Source organism: Heterocephalus glaber, unplaced genomic scaffold, assembly GCF_053883595.1.
Source record: "Heterocephalus glaber isolate CG9 unplaced genomic scaffold, H.glaber_assembly_v1.0 deba00001606, whole genome shotgun sequence".
NCBI lineage: Eukaryota > Metazoa > Chordata > Mammalia > Rodentia > Bathyergidae > Heterocephalus > Heterocephalus glaber.
The window spans coordinates 31,252,011-31,265,950 of record NW_028258377.1 but is presented as its reverse complement, the minus strand read 5'-3'; the positions used below and the strand labels follow the sequence as shown (position 1 = coordinate 31,265,950).

Genomic DNA, 13,940 nt, shown 5'->3' with positions numbered 1-13,940 from the left:
TATTTATCACTTCTACACACAGGGTAGATCCTAGTCTATGTAAAGCACTAGGGCAGGCTGGTGGAAGACACCAGGATTTGAGCTATAATTCATATTCTCAAGGGACACATAGCTTAGGTACAAACTATTGCGCATATGAGCCACTTGGGGTCTTGGTAAAAGCAGGCTATAATCCAGTCATTCTGGATGGACCTGAAGAGCGACCTCCCAGCTGACATTATCCTGCCCATCTTTGGACATCACCTGGAAAAGACAGAACCTAGAGAGTGGTGGCGAACCTACGGCACATGTGCCACAGCGGGCTGTTTGTACCACTGCAAGCTCTGAAAGTTTTGCCATCGCTGGCCTCAGAGATTACTGTATGGGTGCTGACTATGCTCCAGTGCAGCCTGATGATCAGATGTCTATTAGCACATCTCACCTCCACAACACCACGTATATATTCTTTTTGTCTGCATTGTACAAAAGAGTCCAGGCAGTCTCAAAGTTTGCCAGCTGGTAAACTGCTACTGATTCAAACCCAGGTAGCCTGGCTTGGAGAAGAAAAGGTTTCTCTCTTTCCAAAGCTCTATCTGGGTGGGACTTTTCAGGTGGTTTTCTATTTTGAAAATTAACCTTGCCTCGCTCCTTTCTTTTCCCATCATTTGTTTTCACAAACTGTTCATTTCCTTTTCCACTATCCATGAGTCTGTCTAACATAAAAGACCTAAGAAGTGGGAAAGAATGCTTAAGTACAATTTCCAGTGTATTTACCACATCTCTTATCTTCTGTCTTCTGGTGCTTTGACATCCGGGGTCTTTCTGCCCTTGGCAGAACTTCCCTCCACCATGGTTATCTAACTGCTAGATATAGTAAACAACTTGCCAGTACTACGCTGTTCAAATGCAGGCCACCCAATCAGAGCCGACTCCCCAGTCATCTACTGTATTGGGATCCTACACTCTAGGCCACTATCCACCTGCCCCATCACCCCAGAGCCAGGTACCAGAGAGCAAGGAATAGACAGCCCCAGAAATTATTCCAACTAGCTAATCCTAAACCTGCCTACCCTGCCTCATACATTCCTTGGGGCAGACACCACAGTAAAGGCACCTACCCACATTTCTCCTCACTCCCTCTGCCTCTTGATAACTCTAGCCCTTCCCATGTAGCCACTCATGGTAGTGGGCCTCCTTTTTCTATGAGTAAAACCACCTTTTCAATGGTAGTCATCTCCTGACTTGCTGGTCTGACCATACGTATATAATAAAACCTATGTTTTAAAACATCAAGTTGCTCAGGAGAGGGAAACCCAACCCCAGTGGATTTGTGGATAATACAGGATTTCCCTTGCTCCTTCCATGCCTGGCCCCACACACACTCTCAGTGTCCTAGCATTCGGCTAGCCCTGCTTGTCTGGACAACCCCAAGCCTGGGGAAGAGTGCCAGGGTCCCTTACCTAATTCCCCGGCAGGTGCTGAGTGTGACGCTGGACCTTTCTGTCTTCCTCACCGTCCCGTGATAGAAGCAGTGATCCTAGCAAAGAGAAAGGAAGTGATCACGGATAAATGACACTGATAAGCATGCCAATGTTAATGCCTCATGGAGGTGACAGATAGCTGATCGTTTATTATATATCTACTCTAACCTCATAGCACCTTACAACCTGCTCTCCAAGAGCTCTCCAAGCCAGTTCCTCATAATAATCCCAGGAGATCGGGGCAGCACAGATGTCCTTATGCCCACTGAACAGATGAATAGGTTCACAGGAGCAGAGATTTGTCAAAGGTCTCCTTTGTACAACCCCGGATTTTTGGACCTAGTTTGGAGCTCTCGCCACAAGATGATGTCAGCCACCAGAAACACCGGCTTCTGAAAGAGGCTACCTCCCACCATTGCCTCCTTTTTAACCTCGTGTTGTGGGTTGACCAGTATCTCCCTAAAATGCACGTCCACCAGTAACCTCAGAATAGGACTTCATTTGGCAATCGAGTCTTTGCTCATGTAATTACATTAACATGAGGTCATACTGGACTAAAGTGGGTCCCATGACTTGTGTCCTTAGAAGAAGAAGGGAGGACACAAAGACACATACACAGGAAGAAAAGAAGTCATGTGAATACAGAGGCAAGGACTGGAGAAATGAAGCTACAAGCCAAGGAACACTACGGACCTATCAGAAGTCACAAGAGGCAAGGAGGATTCTTCCCTGAGGCTTTGGAGGGACCGTGACCCTGGCAACATCTTGATTTTGAAATTCTAACCCCCAACTCTGAAATACTACATTTCTGTTGTTTTAGCATCCAAGTCCATGGTGCTCTGATATAGCAGCCCTAGAAACTGAGTACCCCCATCCCTTCCATCGCTCATGATGCTTGGCCCCATTGCTCCACACCTAGATCCTCTTGACTTGGCACCTGGGTCCAAGAGGCCTGATGCTCTTCTGCAGTCATTGTGGCTCATGGCCATCTGCTCTCCCAAACCTGGCTGATTCTTCTATACTACAAATAGCTATGGAGCACCACTATGTGCCAGGCCCTGGGCTAGGCCCCAGAGACACAACAATGAGCAAAGAGAAACACAATTCTGGCATCTCAGGGGCTTATGGTCTTATAAGAGCCAGTGATTAATTAGGGGTCCAAATAAAAATAATTGCAAATGAAAGTCTGAGGCACTAGCAGTGTTTCGTAAGTAGGTAACCACAGTATTTATGAGGCAAATAGCACTGTTGAGAGTGCTAAAGTACTAAATCAAATAGGCACAAAATAAGAATCTCCCCCAAGAAACTGAGAGGTAGTAACAAGGGACATATTCCTATACATTTTGTCTCAGAGAGGTCAGGAGAGATGAACTGGCCAGAACAGAAAGAAGGTGAAGCCGCCAGGACAGAGCCAAGTTCTGAAAAGGCCTAATGGAGGTTGCACACATGGAAGCGTTCTCTTTTCTCCCCAACACCATGAGCCTGAGCAGAGCTAGTCATGGATGCTGGGGCTTCCCCTGGGTGACAGTGCAAGGACCCATCTCCAAGACCAATCTGTGCAGTTGTTTGCTTGTCGATGACAGGCAGATATGTGGCCCAGGAGACACAAGCCCATTTGTCTGTATTTTCTGGCTCTACCCCCTCCTGGCTTTAGACATGAGTACAGCCTAACAATTAAATTCAAGCACTTGGCATATCCAGGCCAGATGTAAATCCAGGCACCCACATCTACCAGCCACATAAACAATCGCTCTCTGGCCTTCTGTGTCTTCAGCATCTACTCACGGAGTTTATCAAGAAGCAGCTGTACAATTTACAGCTTGCACAGCACCTGGTCTAGAGTGGTAGGCAATATACATCAGTGACCACATTGTCATTAAAGTCTCCTTCATTAAAGGCTGAATGTGACTTTGAGAGATGTGGACACCCAGCAAAGGGCTCAATCAGTGGTCTTAGCTGTGCCGATTCTACATCCTAACCAGCTAAGTCATGCAGCCAGATCAGAGGATGCAGGCCAAGGTGACACCTAACTAGACTCATTCACTGAGTCACAGGCATTCGTCTCCTGACAGTCCATCAGCTGGGTGCCCATTCACACTCACACAGTCAGGAGGGACAGGCACTGACCCTCGCTTTGCATCAAACAGTGTGGACCATAAGTCAGACTCCAGCCTTTAGAGAAATGCAAAGGAAAGCCATGCCCCTCAGCACCTACGGAAGAACACGAGGCAGCCAAGCCCTCCTTCTGACCAGGAGTCCATCTATTTGGAAATGCCAACCTGTCACGTGGCTTCTTCACCTATCCCTGGGCTCTGGGGCCTGGGGGTGGATAATCAAATGAACAAGTTTACATTGGTCCTTACAACTCAACAGTGAGGCCACAAACCCCACAACACAAGACCCTGCCCAGGGAGAAGCAGGAGGTCAAGTCTCTGTTGCGTAAATGGGGCTCACAGAAGTGGACATGATGGAGAAGCAATGAGTTCAGAAGTGCAGGTCAGCCACAGTTTCAAAACACTGGTGCCTTCACAAGGGAAGAGAACTCAAATCCAGAGCCAGCTGTAAAGAAGCCCTGTATCTCTTCCAGACTCTGGACCAACGCTTTTGGAGCACACAGCCCAGGCCCAGATGCACTCTGAAACAGTGCGACAGCTGACTCTTGTAACAAGAAGTATACAGAGGGCTTTTGCATTCACTGTCACGTGTGACCAGGACACTTGCCATCTACTGTTGGTCACAGTAGTGCTGACAGCTCTCTAGCTCTTAGCACTTAACAACTTGAGATTTTTTCCCTTTAGTTCTGACCACAACCTTAAGAAACAGCTTAATTATCCTCACGTTTTAAAAGGAAGAAACTAAAGATTAGAGAGGTTTTAAGTCATTTACAAAGTGGCACAGCAAAGTGGAGATTTGCACTCCAGCAGCCCATCCCCAAACTCTCTCCTCTGCCTCTCCCAGCCACAGTGGCACCGGCATCCACAAAGGACACAGGACTTCTCTTGCCAATGCTTTGTTATGCCTATCACCTCAAGCAAAAGGGGGGAAGTTCTAGCCTAAGCCTTGCTACTTCTGAAGTTGAGCAAGCTACTTTTTCTCATCTCCTCTCAATTCCCTCATCTATAAAATGTGGGATTAGAAAGGAGGTTTATAAATTCCCATGAAAATCAGTGATTCATGTTATGCTTCCAATAGCCCAGACGGTCAAATAACAGCATATCTAATTTGAGGGATGAAAAAACTCAACAGTAGTGTGGTTGGAAGGGTTGATTAAGGCCATGCAACTTAGTTAAAGCCAAGATTACAACCCTGGCTTGAGATCCCACACCCTATAACTCTTTTGGAACACATCACAGGCCCATTCCCCCAGTGACCTGACCTACATTCAGGCTGCAACCTAAAGGCCTGGCTGATGAGCCCTGATAAGGTTCCCAGAACTCCAGCTACTCCTGGCCAAGTTGAACAGAGCACTGCCCTCAGTACTTGGGTCAAGAGCAGCCAAGTGGTTTATTCCATTCCAGTTCCTCCTTGATTTCTCAGCTCCCCAGTGAGAAAATGGACTGGGACCCCCCAGGTCTGAGTACAGGAGGGTATGCAAGAAAGTAGGAAGCCGTGCCATGGTTCAGCTAGGATGTGCTTCAGTCAAGACCTTCAGGAAGGGTGCCAATTCCGGGGAGGAAGGAACATTCTCTTCTACTGCTCTGTTTCTGAAAGGGTCTCACAACGTCTCTGCCTAATGTACAAGCACAGAACACAAAGAACAAGTCAAGATCAGTCATGAAGTCACTGCATTCTGCAGCTTCTCAGTCTATAGAGCCACCTCAGGGGGCTTTCACGCCAGGAAGCATGAGCTCATGGCACATTTGTGGACTGAGACCCTTTTTTGAGCTCTGGGTGCACAGCGGGAGGGAGCCAATCTCAGAGGAGGGTGTTTTGTGGGGTTGTAAGGGCTAAGAGCTCCCTGAGCCTGGCTGTTACCCAGTCCCTGCCCTTAACCGTGTCCTCAGAGGCAGAGAACAGAGATTTGAAGAAGGAAGAAGTGTGGACTGATGAGGGCAGAGGTATGGATGGCAGCTAGACAGCTTCCCTGGAAATGAGACAACACAGTCTATCTTCCCTGTGGCAGACAAGGGACACACTCTCCCCTCCGCCCCCATCCAAGGAGGACCTGGAAAAGAAGGTGCGTTAACCGTCACATCCTGCAATCTAACAGCCCCTCAGCTACCTAGCTACCACACTGTAGGTCCCTTAGGTCTATTAACGTAACTGTCCTGAGTCCCTTTCCCCATTCTAGGGCAATCTAATATATTAATCTGCACTATTAGTAACTGATAGTGCCTATACGCCCATCACCAGATGAATGGATAGAGAAAATGTGGTATTATACACAATGGCGTACTGGTCTGCTATAGAAGGATAAATGTGACTCATTTGTAGATAGGCGCATCTTGAACCCATGTTAGTGAAATAAATCAGACACACAAACTTAAATATCGTTTCTCTTATACGAGAAACCCAAAGTATAAATAAATCAAAGAGCAAAATAAAAGACAATAGGAAATAGGGAGATAGATCTTTAACAAATGGGAAGGGGACCGAGAGATGTTAGGAGGATGTACAAAGAATTAAGATGTGTCATGTATGAGTACCAATTACCCACAAAAGATGTATCATTATGTACTGCAAACATGTACTAATAAAAAATAACAATTTTAAAGGGGAAATGTCCAATATTAAGATAGCAGCACAATAAGGAAACATTCATACCATAAAATCACATTAAAAAGGCAGACTATAAAATTTGTATGCACAGTAATTACAACTCAGTATACCTTATACATCTACTTTTCAAAAGGCCTGATCAAACATCTAAATGGATGAGATGACAGGATTATGAGCAAGTTATTTTTTACTTAAAAGTTTTGTTAATATGTTGGTAATTAACAGAACTCTCGGATGATTTATAGCAATTTTATCAGTGCAATTACCCTAGAACATTCTATTTGTTCAGTGGTTTTATTCAGCAAATGACAGGGGGTATGTGAGATACAACAGATGCACATTTTGTATATTTTGTTTCTCCTGTTTGCTCCTTTGGTCTTTAGTCAGGGGGAAAAGAATCTCTTCAGAGAAGGGAGCATCTCCAGCACCTCCTCACTCCCTAGGAGTGAAACCCAGCTAGGGCAGCTACTGGAAAAGACCTGAACTTACCTCAGATTTCAGAGTGGTGGTTTGAGAGTTGCCATTTGGAGTATAGTGGGTTTCTGTATAGCCTGGAGCAAAAATCTGCCTGCAAAGAATAAAAACACATATTTGTATCTTTAGCTGATGGACTTCAATCCCCCTGGTAACAATGGCCAGTGATTTTAATTGGCTCAGGAAAGGCCACCCCAAGCCTCTCCATGCAGAAGATACTGGGTGGCCATCAGGAGGTCAGGAATAAAAAGGAAAATGAGGAATTTTGTCATTAATTTTATATTTATTGGGATCATCACTCCAACCAGATGGAGCTGACAGAATTAAAGCAATAATTTTAGTTTTTTCTTGGTCCTGAGAAAATAGACATACAAACACATACATGAAATATTCCAGGGTCTATGGACCCTATCCTAAACTGCAATCAACTTTCCAACATTACACGCACTGAGTTTGAGTATCAGCACATCAATTTTTCTGGAAAAGATAATGTCCTCCCTGTTGCATGTTTTGGTGGGATTGTCCATCAAGGGGTACCACGTGGTCCTGGTCCAGGGCTGGCATATGTTTTAAGCAACCCCAGTGGAATGCAATTGCAAGTTCAAACAGAGGGAAGCGCTGTATCTATTCCTGCTATGTGGGTAAATGGAGCTGCCTTTGCCTACCCTTCCTAAGGCCTAGAAGTCTCAAATTTCCTGTGACCTGATAGTTCTGTATGTTGCTCTTCCAATAAATTCCTTATTTTCTAAACTTGGATAGTAGTTTCTCTCTTGTCTCAGACCTTTTGAAGCTGAAGTTAAGAACACCACAACACAAGCCAGGCAACACCAAACAAGGTTCCCAGAATTTCTCTAAAAGTCAAAAGAAAGATGAAAGGACCAAATGGATGTTTCATCTAACAGAATTGATCCAGAGAAAGGCCAGGTCAGTGGGCAAAAGGGGTTTCTAATGGAAAACACCGTTCAAAATTAATATGGAAGAAAAAAATAATGATGTGGAGATATATGTTCTAGTGGAAAGGTGTCTAAAATGGAGTTAGAAACAGTAAATTTCGGAAAAGCTTGTAATTTGAAAGTCCATTTTAATGAAAACCTGACAAATGCACAAACGAGTGCATGCACTGGAATGGCTACTGTGAAAGCTGATGATTTCAGGGGATTACAAGAGATGATCACAATGATCAAAGTTACATATTTCTGAAATTGACTTTTAAAATAATAATCAGATGTTTATTTTGAAAACAAAACCTATTTCAAAACTGCTTTTAAAAGGTAGAAAATGAAGGCTGAGGTCAGCACAGGTGGCCAGAGATATCAGAAGGGGCAATCCATGTTTCGGAAGAGGCGACACTTCCCAGGGAGAGAGGGTCTCTGTAGAATATCTAGGCTTGCTTTCAGCTCCAAGTTCTGGGGCTCCGGACTCAGACTCTCCCTCCTCCACAGAGCGCCCTCAGAAGGCAAATGCCTCGAGAATTAACATACAGCCTTGACAAGAAGAAAGAAACCCCAACAGGTATATGTAAAAGTAAATCAAAGCACAAAACCTGGCCGGCACAGAGAAAGTCTCATACACATGGAGACTTCCGGTCACTCACTAACTTGCCACTAACTTTCTCATTCTCCTTAGCTGCTAAGGCTTAGCGTCTAACCAGCCAGGATCTGGGACAGTCTGAAGGAAACACACTAAGCTCCATGAGGGCTGAGGCCAAGCAGTTTGCTCCCTGGTATATCAATGCTTAACACTTGCCAAATGAAAGAACTACTCAGCTAATTACTGAAGTAATGAATGACTAGTTCAGCATATTAGGAATCTGCATTATGGTCTGGAGTCCAGAAGAATGAGGTTTTGATTCCAGTTCTGACTTCTGTCCCTAGGGCCAGGAGTTAGTTACCTTGGTTTCCACTTCCACAAAAATGAGGGTAACATACCTGGTTGATCAGACTGTCTTAAGAATCAAATAACACAAGGCCAGGGATTTCACTGAGTGGTGCTGTGCCTGCCTCACAAATGCAAGGTCCTAAGTTCAAACCCCGGTACCGGAAATAAAAAAGAATCAACATAATAGTACATGTGGCAGATTGAACACCATGCTTGGCACAGGATGAAGCTTGATAAAATTAGTGATTATCATTACTGTTTTCAACGGGGCTTGTGATGGAAGAACCCAGAAAAATTCCTGGCATTTACCCGTTTCTCTCTCTACTATTCTCCAGCCACTAACTAACTCACCAGTACCTCACTTGAGAGAGTGATAAAAATCAATTAGTTCACTTCTGCTGCCCATTTCCTGGATCTGCTTTCAGACTTTCAGACTGCATAATGGACAGCAGTCAGGGGTTCAGAGCTTAATGGTCCATCCTAGGTACCAGTGAGGAAATGTGAATTTTCCTACAGGAAATACACTCACAGTAAATACACCCTGAGCCTCTTCTGAGTCTTGGCAGGGAAAAAGTCATTTATCCAGTGACATTAAGATGCTCCGAAGAGAGCAATCCAAATTGAGCTGTGGAGGTATCCACATTTTGGTCAGTTCTCACCACACATCCTCAGAAGACAAGAATCTTTCTGTAGCTTCTTATTCTAAGAGCTGCCCCATCATCACAGCACTCTCCAACAGTGAGAAGGACCCTGGAAATCATATAATCAAACTAACTAAACTTTGGCATCCCTAAAGGCAGAGACCACAGTTGTGCTTCAAGGCTTCCTCCCAGCCCCTACCAGGCAGGCAGTACATGTTTATTCTGAACAAATGGATAGATGAATGAATAAATATATGAGTGAATGAAACTTCTACCTAGGGTAGGAATCTGCCAGGTGGCCATTCAGTACTGGATACCTCCAGGACAAAGAGTTCCCGAGACTACTCATTCCATGTCTGACCACACACACACAGCAAAGTTCTTACTCTGAATTAAAAGCTCCCTCTCGGCAGCCAGCACCCACTGGCTTCCATTCTGTCTTCTGACTCTACAGGGAGCAATCTGCTTCCTCTTCCACCTACCTACCTGCTGGAATCAACATATAATTAAAAATACAAATTGTTAAGTCCACCCCAGACCCACCGAATCAGATGGAAAGCTCCAGGGCTGGGACCCAGCCTTCTCTTTTAATAACTTTCCAGGTAATTCTGATGCAGGTTCAAGTTTAGAGCCACCGCCTTAGACCACAAGTTCTCAGGAAAATTTCAGAAATGTGTAAACATGTTTTACTGTCTAAGCCCCTGCCCCATCCTGTATCCACCACATCCTGGAGCGTTCTGAGCTTGGGCAACCCACAGAATTTGCCATCATAACTGTTCACATGCACTGAAGTACTAGATCGCAGCACACTCACACCTCCCCGTTTTGTAGGCGAGGACACAGAGCCGCCAAGTGTCCACAGCAGCATCAGAGGCTGAATTTGAAAACCATCCTGTTGCCCATACTCTTTAAGCACTTTGCTGCTCTGTTTCGGTGGAAGCATAAAACTAAACCATTGCCAGGAACCTGTAGACCAAATTGCAATTTGAAGGTGAGGACAGTGGCCTTGAGGTCATATATGATGTCAGAAAAAAAGGAAACCATAATCTCTTGGATATGAATGTCTGCAAAGAGCCATAAGAGGAAGGAAAGCACAAGCAGGAAAAGGAAGGTGAATAAGCAAGAGTTCAGGTCTAGTTTTATTGAAATCCTTCCCCAAACGGGGCTGCAGATGTTGGCCAGGAAGAGCCTTCTTTTTAGCAGCCAAAGAAAGGCCATGTTTCATCATCATGTGTACAATTATATCACTAGGGAACAAAGCATTGCTTTTCAACATCCTCTACACCCCAATTTAGCACCATATATACCCATGTGCCAGCCAAGACCCTAGTGCTGCGCTCAAGAACAAAGACACTGCTATTCCCACACAGAGAGGCCACATGGACACTGAGTGGCCCTCCTGGCCCAGCTATCCCTTTTCTGACCACATCTTGTTCTCATCTCCTCCCTGACAAGGGGCTGGCTCAGCACTTCGGCAGGAAGCCATCTCTCAGCACTGGATCACATCAGGATTTTCAGGAAATGAGTTGTGAGTGATGTGTATCCAGGAAGAGCAGAGACTGTCCAAGATTTCCCACCCTACCCCCTCCCCGTGCCGGCTTCGAGAGCAAAGTAACCTCTGCTGTCCCTTGTCGCCACCAGCCCCATCGGAGAAGCCGCAGGCAGGCAGGGATGAGAGCATTGTCCACCACGGCCCAGCACCGTCATGACAGAAGCAGCTGGCCCTGCATTAAAACTGGGGCCGCTCAGACCCCAATGTCCTTGAGCAAAACCTGTATCTTCTGAATCCCATCTGAAAAATAAGCTGTTCCTTGAGCACCAGACATAAACCATGAAATCACTCTCCAGAGAATAAGAAGAGAATCGCCTGTGGACCTGAAACCTTTTGGTCCGAGCAGCCGGGCCCCCAGAGCCCGTTACAGTCTGCAAACAGACCCGAGTCCCCTTTCCTAAGGCTCAGAGCCTTCAACCCCAGGGCAGTTTCTTTAACTATTATTTACTGACAGACAAGTTTCAAACAACTCTCTAAACTAAAACCCTTTCTCAGGAGGGAGGAGCAACAAGACCAAAACAAATCTGCAAAACATCTTTGAGGAGCTCGACTCTCCTTCCTCCTCATCAGATAAGCAAGCTTATCTGATGAAGACAAAGTGGTAACAATTTCCCAACTGCTCTGCAGAACAGTGCAGACGCAGGTGCCCGGTTTTAGCATCACTACTCTGCCCTGGGCCGAGCTGTTCTTACTGCCGCCTCCTCCGCTGGGGCCTTGCTCCAAGGAAATCTTCCCAGAGTAGCCAGGTGTTTGTGTACTTGGTGCTTGGGGAAGTGCAGCCTTCCTGCTGCTCTCGAGTATGTGAACGGGAGGGTTCTAGGCTCAGAATGCTTTGGTTCTAGTGCCTGCTGCACAAGGTGCACCCCTTCAGGGCTTCCAAGCCTTGAAAAAAGCAAAAGATGACTATGGTTTCTCTCAACCACAGTGTGGTCTAGTCTCAAGTCTAAAGACTTGGTTAAGTTTCTTTGGACTCTGTGGGGCGGGGGTCACGTATTTGACAGACTTAACACTTACAGTTAACTAGGCTAGCTCTCATAGGGCCCTGCAGAATTAGATGTTAAATTATAAAAACTTAATAAGCTATAATAGAAATAGAAATATCTTCACTTACTAGAAAAGGTAACTCCAAAGAATATGGTTTTATTTGCCCTAGGATATTAACCAATTTTGTATCTAACCTAGTAATCTTAGAAATCCTTCTAATTCTTTTTTCACTACCGGTTGAGTATCTTTTATCTAAAATGCTTAGGACCAGAAGTGCTTCAGATAGCAGATTTTTATGAATTTTGCAATATTTATAGATACATAATAAGATATTTGGGGGATAGGATCCCAAGTCTAAGCACAAAATTCATTTGTATTTCATATACCCTTAGTACACATAGCTGGAAGGAAATTTTATACAATATTTTCATTGCGTCTGCATATTAGGTGTGGATCATCACATCACATGAAAATTCCAGGTGTAGAATTTTCCACATATAGTGTCACTCTGGCCTCAAAAAATTTTGAATTTTGGAGGAGTTTGGATTGACAGATTAAGGATGTTTAACCTCTATAAAAAACCTCTTTCTCTCTCATATGCATGCATACACATGTTAGTTTCTCTTACCAATTTTAAACCAATTGTATCATCTTTCTGATTACCCCATTAATTTGTTAAATAAACCTTTATCGTGTAATACCTACCATGTATTTGTATGCGAATTATTTTCACCGAAGCCACCTAAATCCCCCCAATTCCTAGACTATAAAATGAACAGAGTAATAATTACCATATCACAGCAATGTTGAGATGATCAAATGTGAAAATAGGTGCTCAACTTAGCTCTGACACTCCCCAGTTGTGTGACCCTGGCCAAGTTGATACTATCTCTGTGCCCCAAGTTTTATTATCTATAAAATGGGGAGAATGACAAACTTTCCTTTATAGGGTTTCTGTAAAATGCCAGAACAGTGGGTGGCACATAGTAAGATTATATGACTATTTGTGAAATAAAATGGACAAATGTGAAAAAAAATTCTTTGTAAAGAATAAAGTATTTGCTATATACAAATATCATTGTTATTTTCTTCAGGAGTAGTGATATATACACACATGCCAAAGATAATGGTGTCTGAGTGTTCTTAACACTAGCCTCTTTTGGGGTATGTTTGTATATGTTGCTGTATGTATCTATTGGCTAGCTAGGTGACACTGCGCAGGTCACAAGTTATTCAACCTTGTTTTTCCTTTCTATCAAGTAGAAATGGTGATGCCCTGGATAGGCAAGCATTGGGAAATGTTTCTGAAAAGCAGGGAATGTTACGCTAATGTAATGGCCTAAGCTAGTTCACATTTGGGACAAAATAACAAATATGCTAAGTATTGCTCTCTTTTGTTTTTTTAAAAAAGGTAAAAGAAAGGGAAAGAAGAGACAGAACTGTTTCAGAATCAAAGTTTCCAAACTAGCGTTCACTCCATCTCTGACTCCAAAGGAATAGACATGTGAAAGGGATGGCACAAGTCCAAATAAGGCATGGAGAATTCAGAGGCCCACATGCAGAAGCATTCTTTTTTGAGGGAGAAGAGAGGCCAAGGAAGAAGGAACTTTAAAGGTTCTTTCTATAGTAAAGAGCTCGGGGCCTCCTCCTAGCCCGAGGGCTCAATGGAACAAGCATCACCATCACCAGACCAGCTTCAGAAGCAACACTGGGGAGGTAAGATAGCCCCACCCACCAGCCCGGCAAAAAGCCAACGCTACCCTGCGCATTGTTTTTAGCCTCCTATTAAGGAAGTTTCCAAACAATGTGTTAAATCAACTCTTCTTTTCACTAACCACTTCCCATTATTTCTTCTCCCTGTCCCCACAAGACCTGGCACTCTTCCGACCACCCTGGTCCTGTGTTTTGCTTTTGTTATACACCAAAGGATGTTTAGATGAGCAGCGTTTACTCCTCTGGCCGACAGGGTTTTTATTTAATTCTCTTTGTGTCTCCCTCTTGGCTGCCTCCATGAAGATGAGTAAGCTGTCTACGAAAATAGGATGACATCTTGGGATCAGACAACTTAATTGTCAGGGATCTGAGGGGCCTTTGAGGGAATTCTCTCCTTCCTTTTGTTTTACTTTTTATTCTCGGTACATTGTAGCTAGACATAATGATCACATTCATCATAGGGAACTTGTACCTGTACATGATATATCTTGCTTCTTCTTCTTTTTATCCCATTCCCTT

General features: G+C 44.3%; 1 protein-coding gene across 6 annotated transcripts in view; it reads right to left on the bottom strand.

Annotated features, from left to right (window-relative positions):
* The window catches only part of Adam19 (ADAM metallopeptidase domain 19), a 96,832-nt gene that overhangs the window by 52,087 nt on the left and 30,805 nt on the right, over window positions 1-13,940 (bottom strand). For all 6 annotated transcript variants that reach the window (XM_087194909.1, XM_087194908.1, XM_087194911.1 and 3 more), the window contains exons 4-5: window positions 6,669-6,747; window positions 1,440-1,516 (exon numbers count right to left, since the gene is read on the bottom strand). In XM_087194909.1, the coding sequence (XP_087051035.1) occupies window positions 1,440-1,516; window positions 6,669-6,747 (156 nt within the window). The remainder of the gene's footprint in view (window positions 1-1,439; window positions 1,517-6,668; window positions 6,748-13,940) is intronic.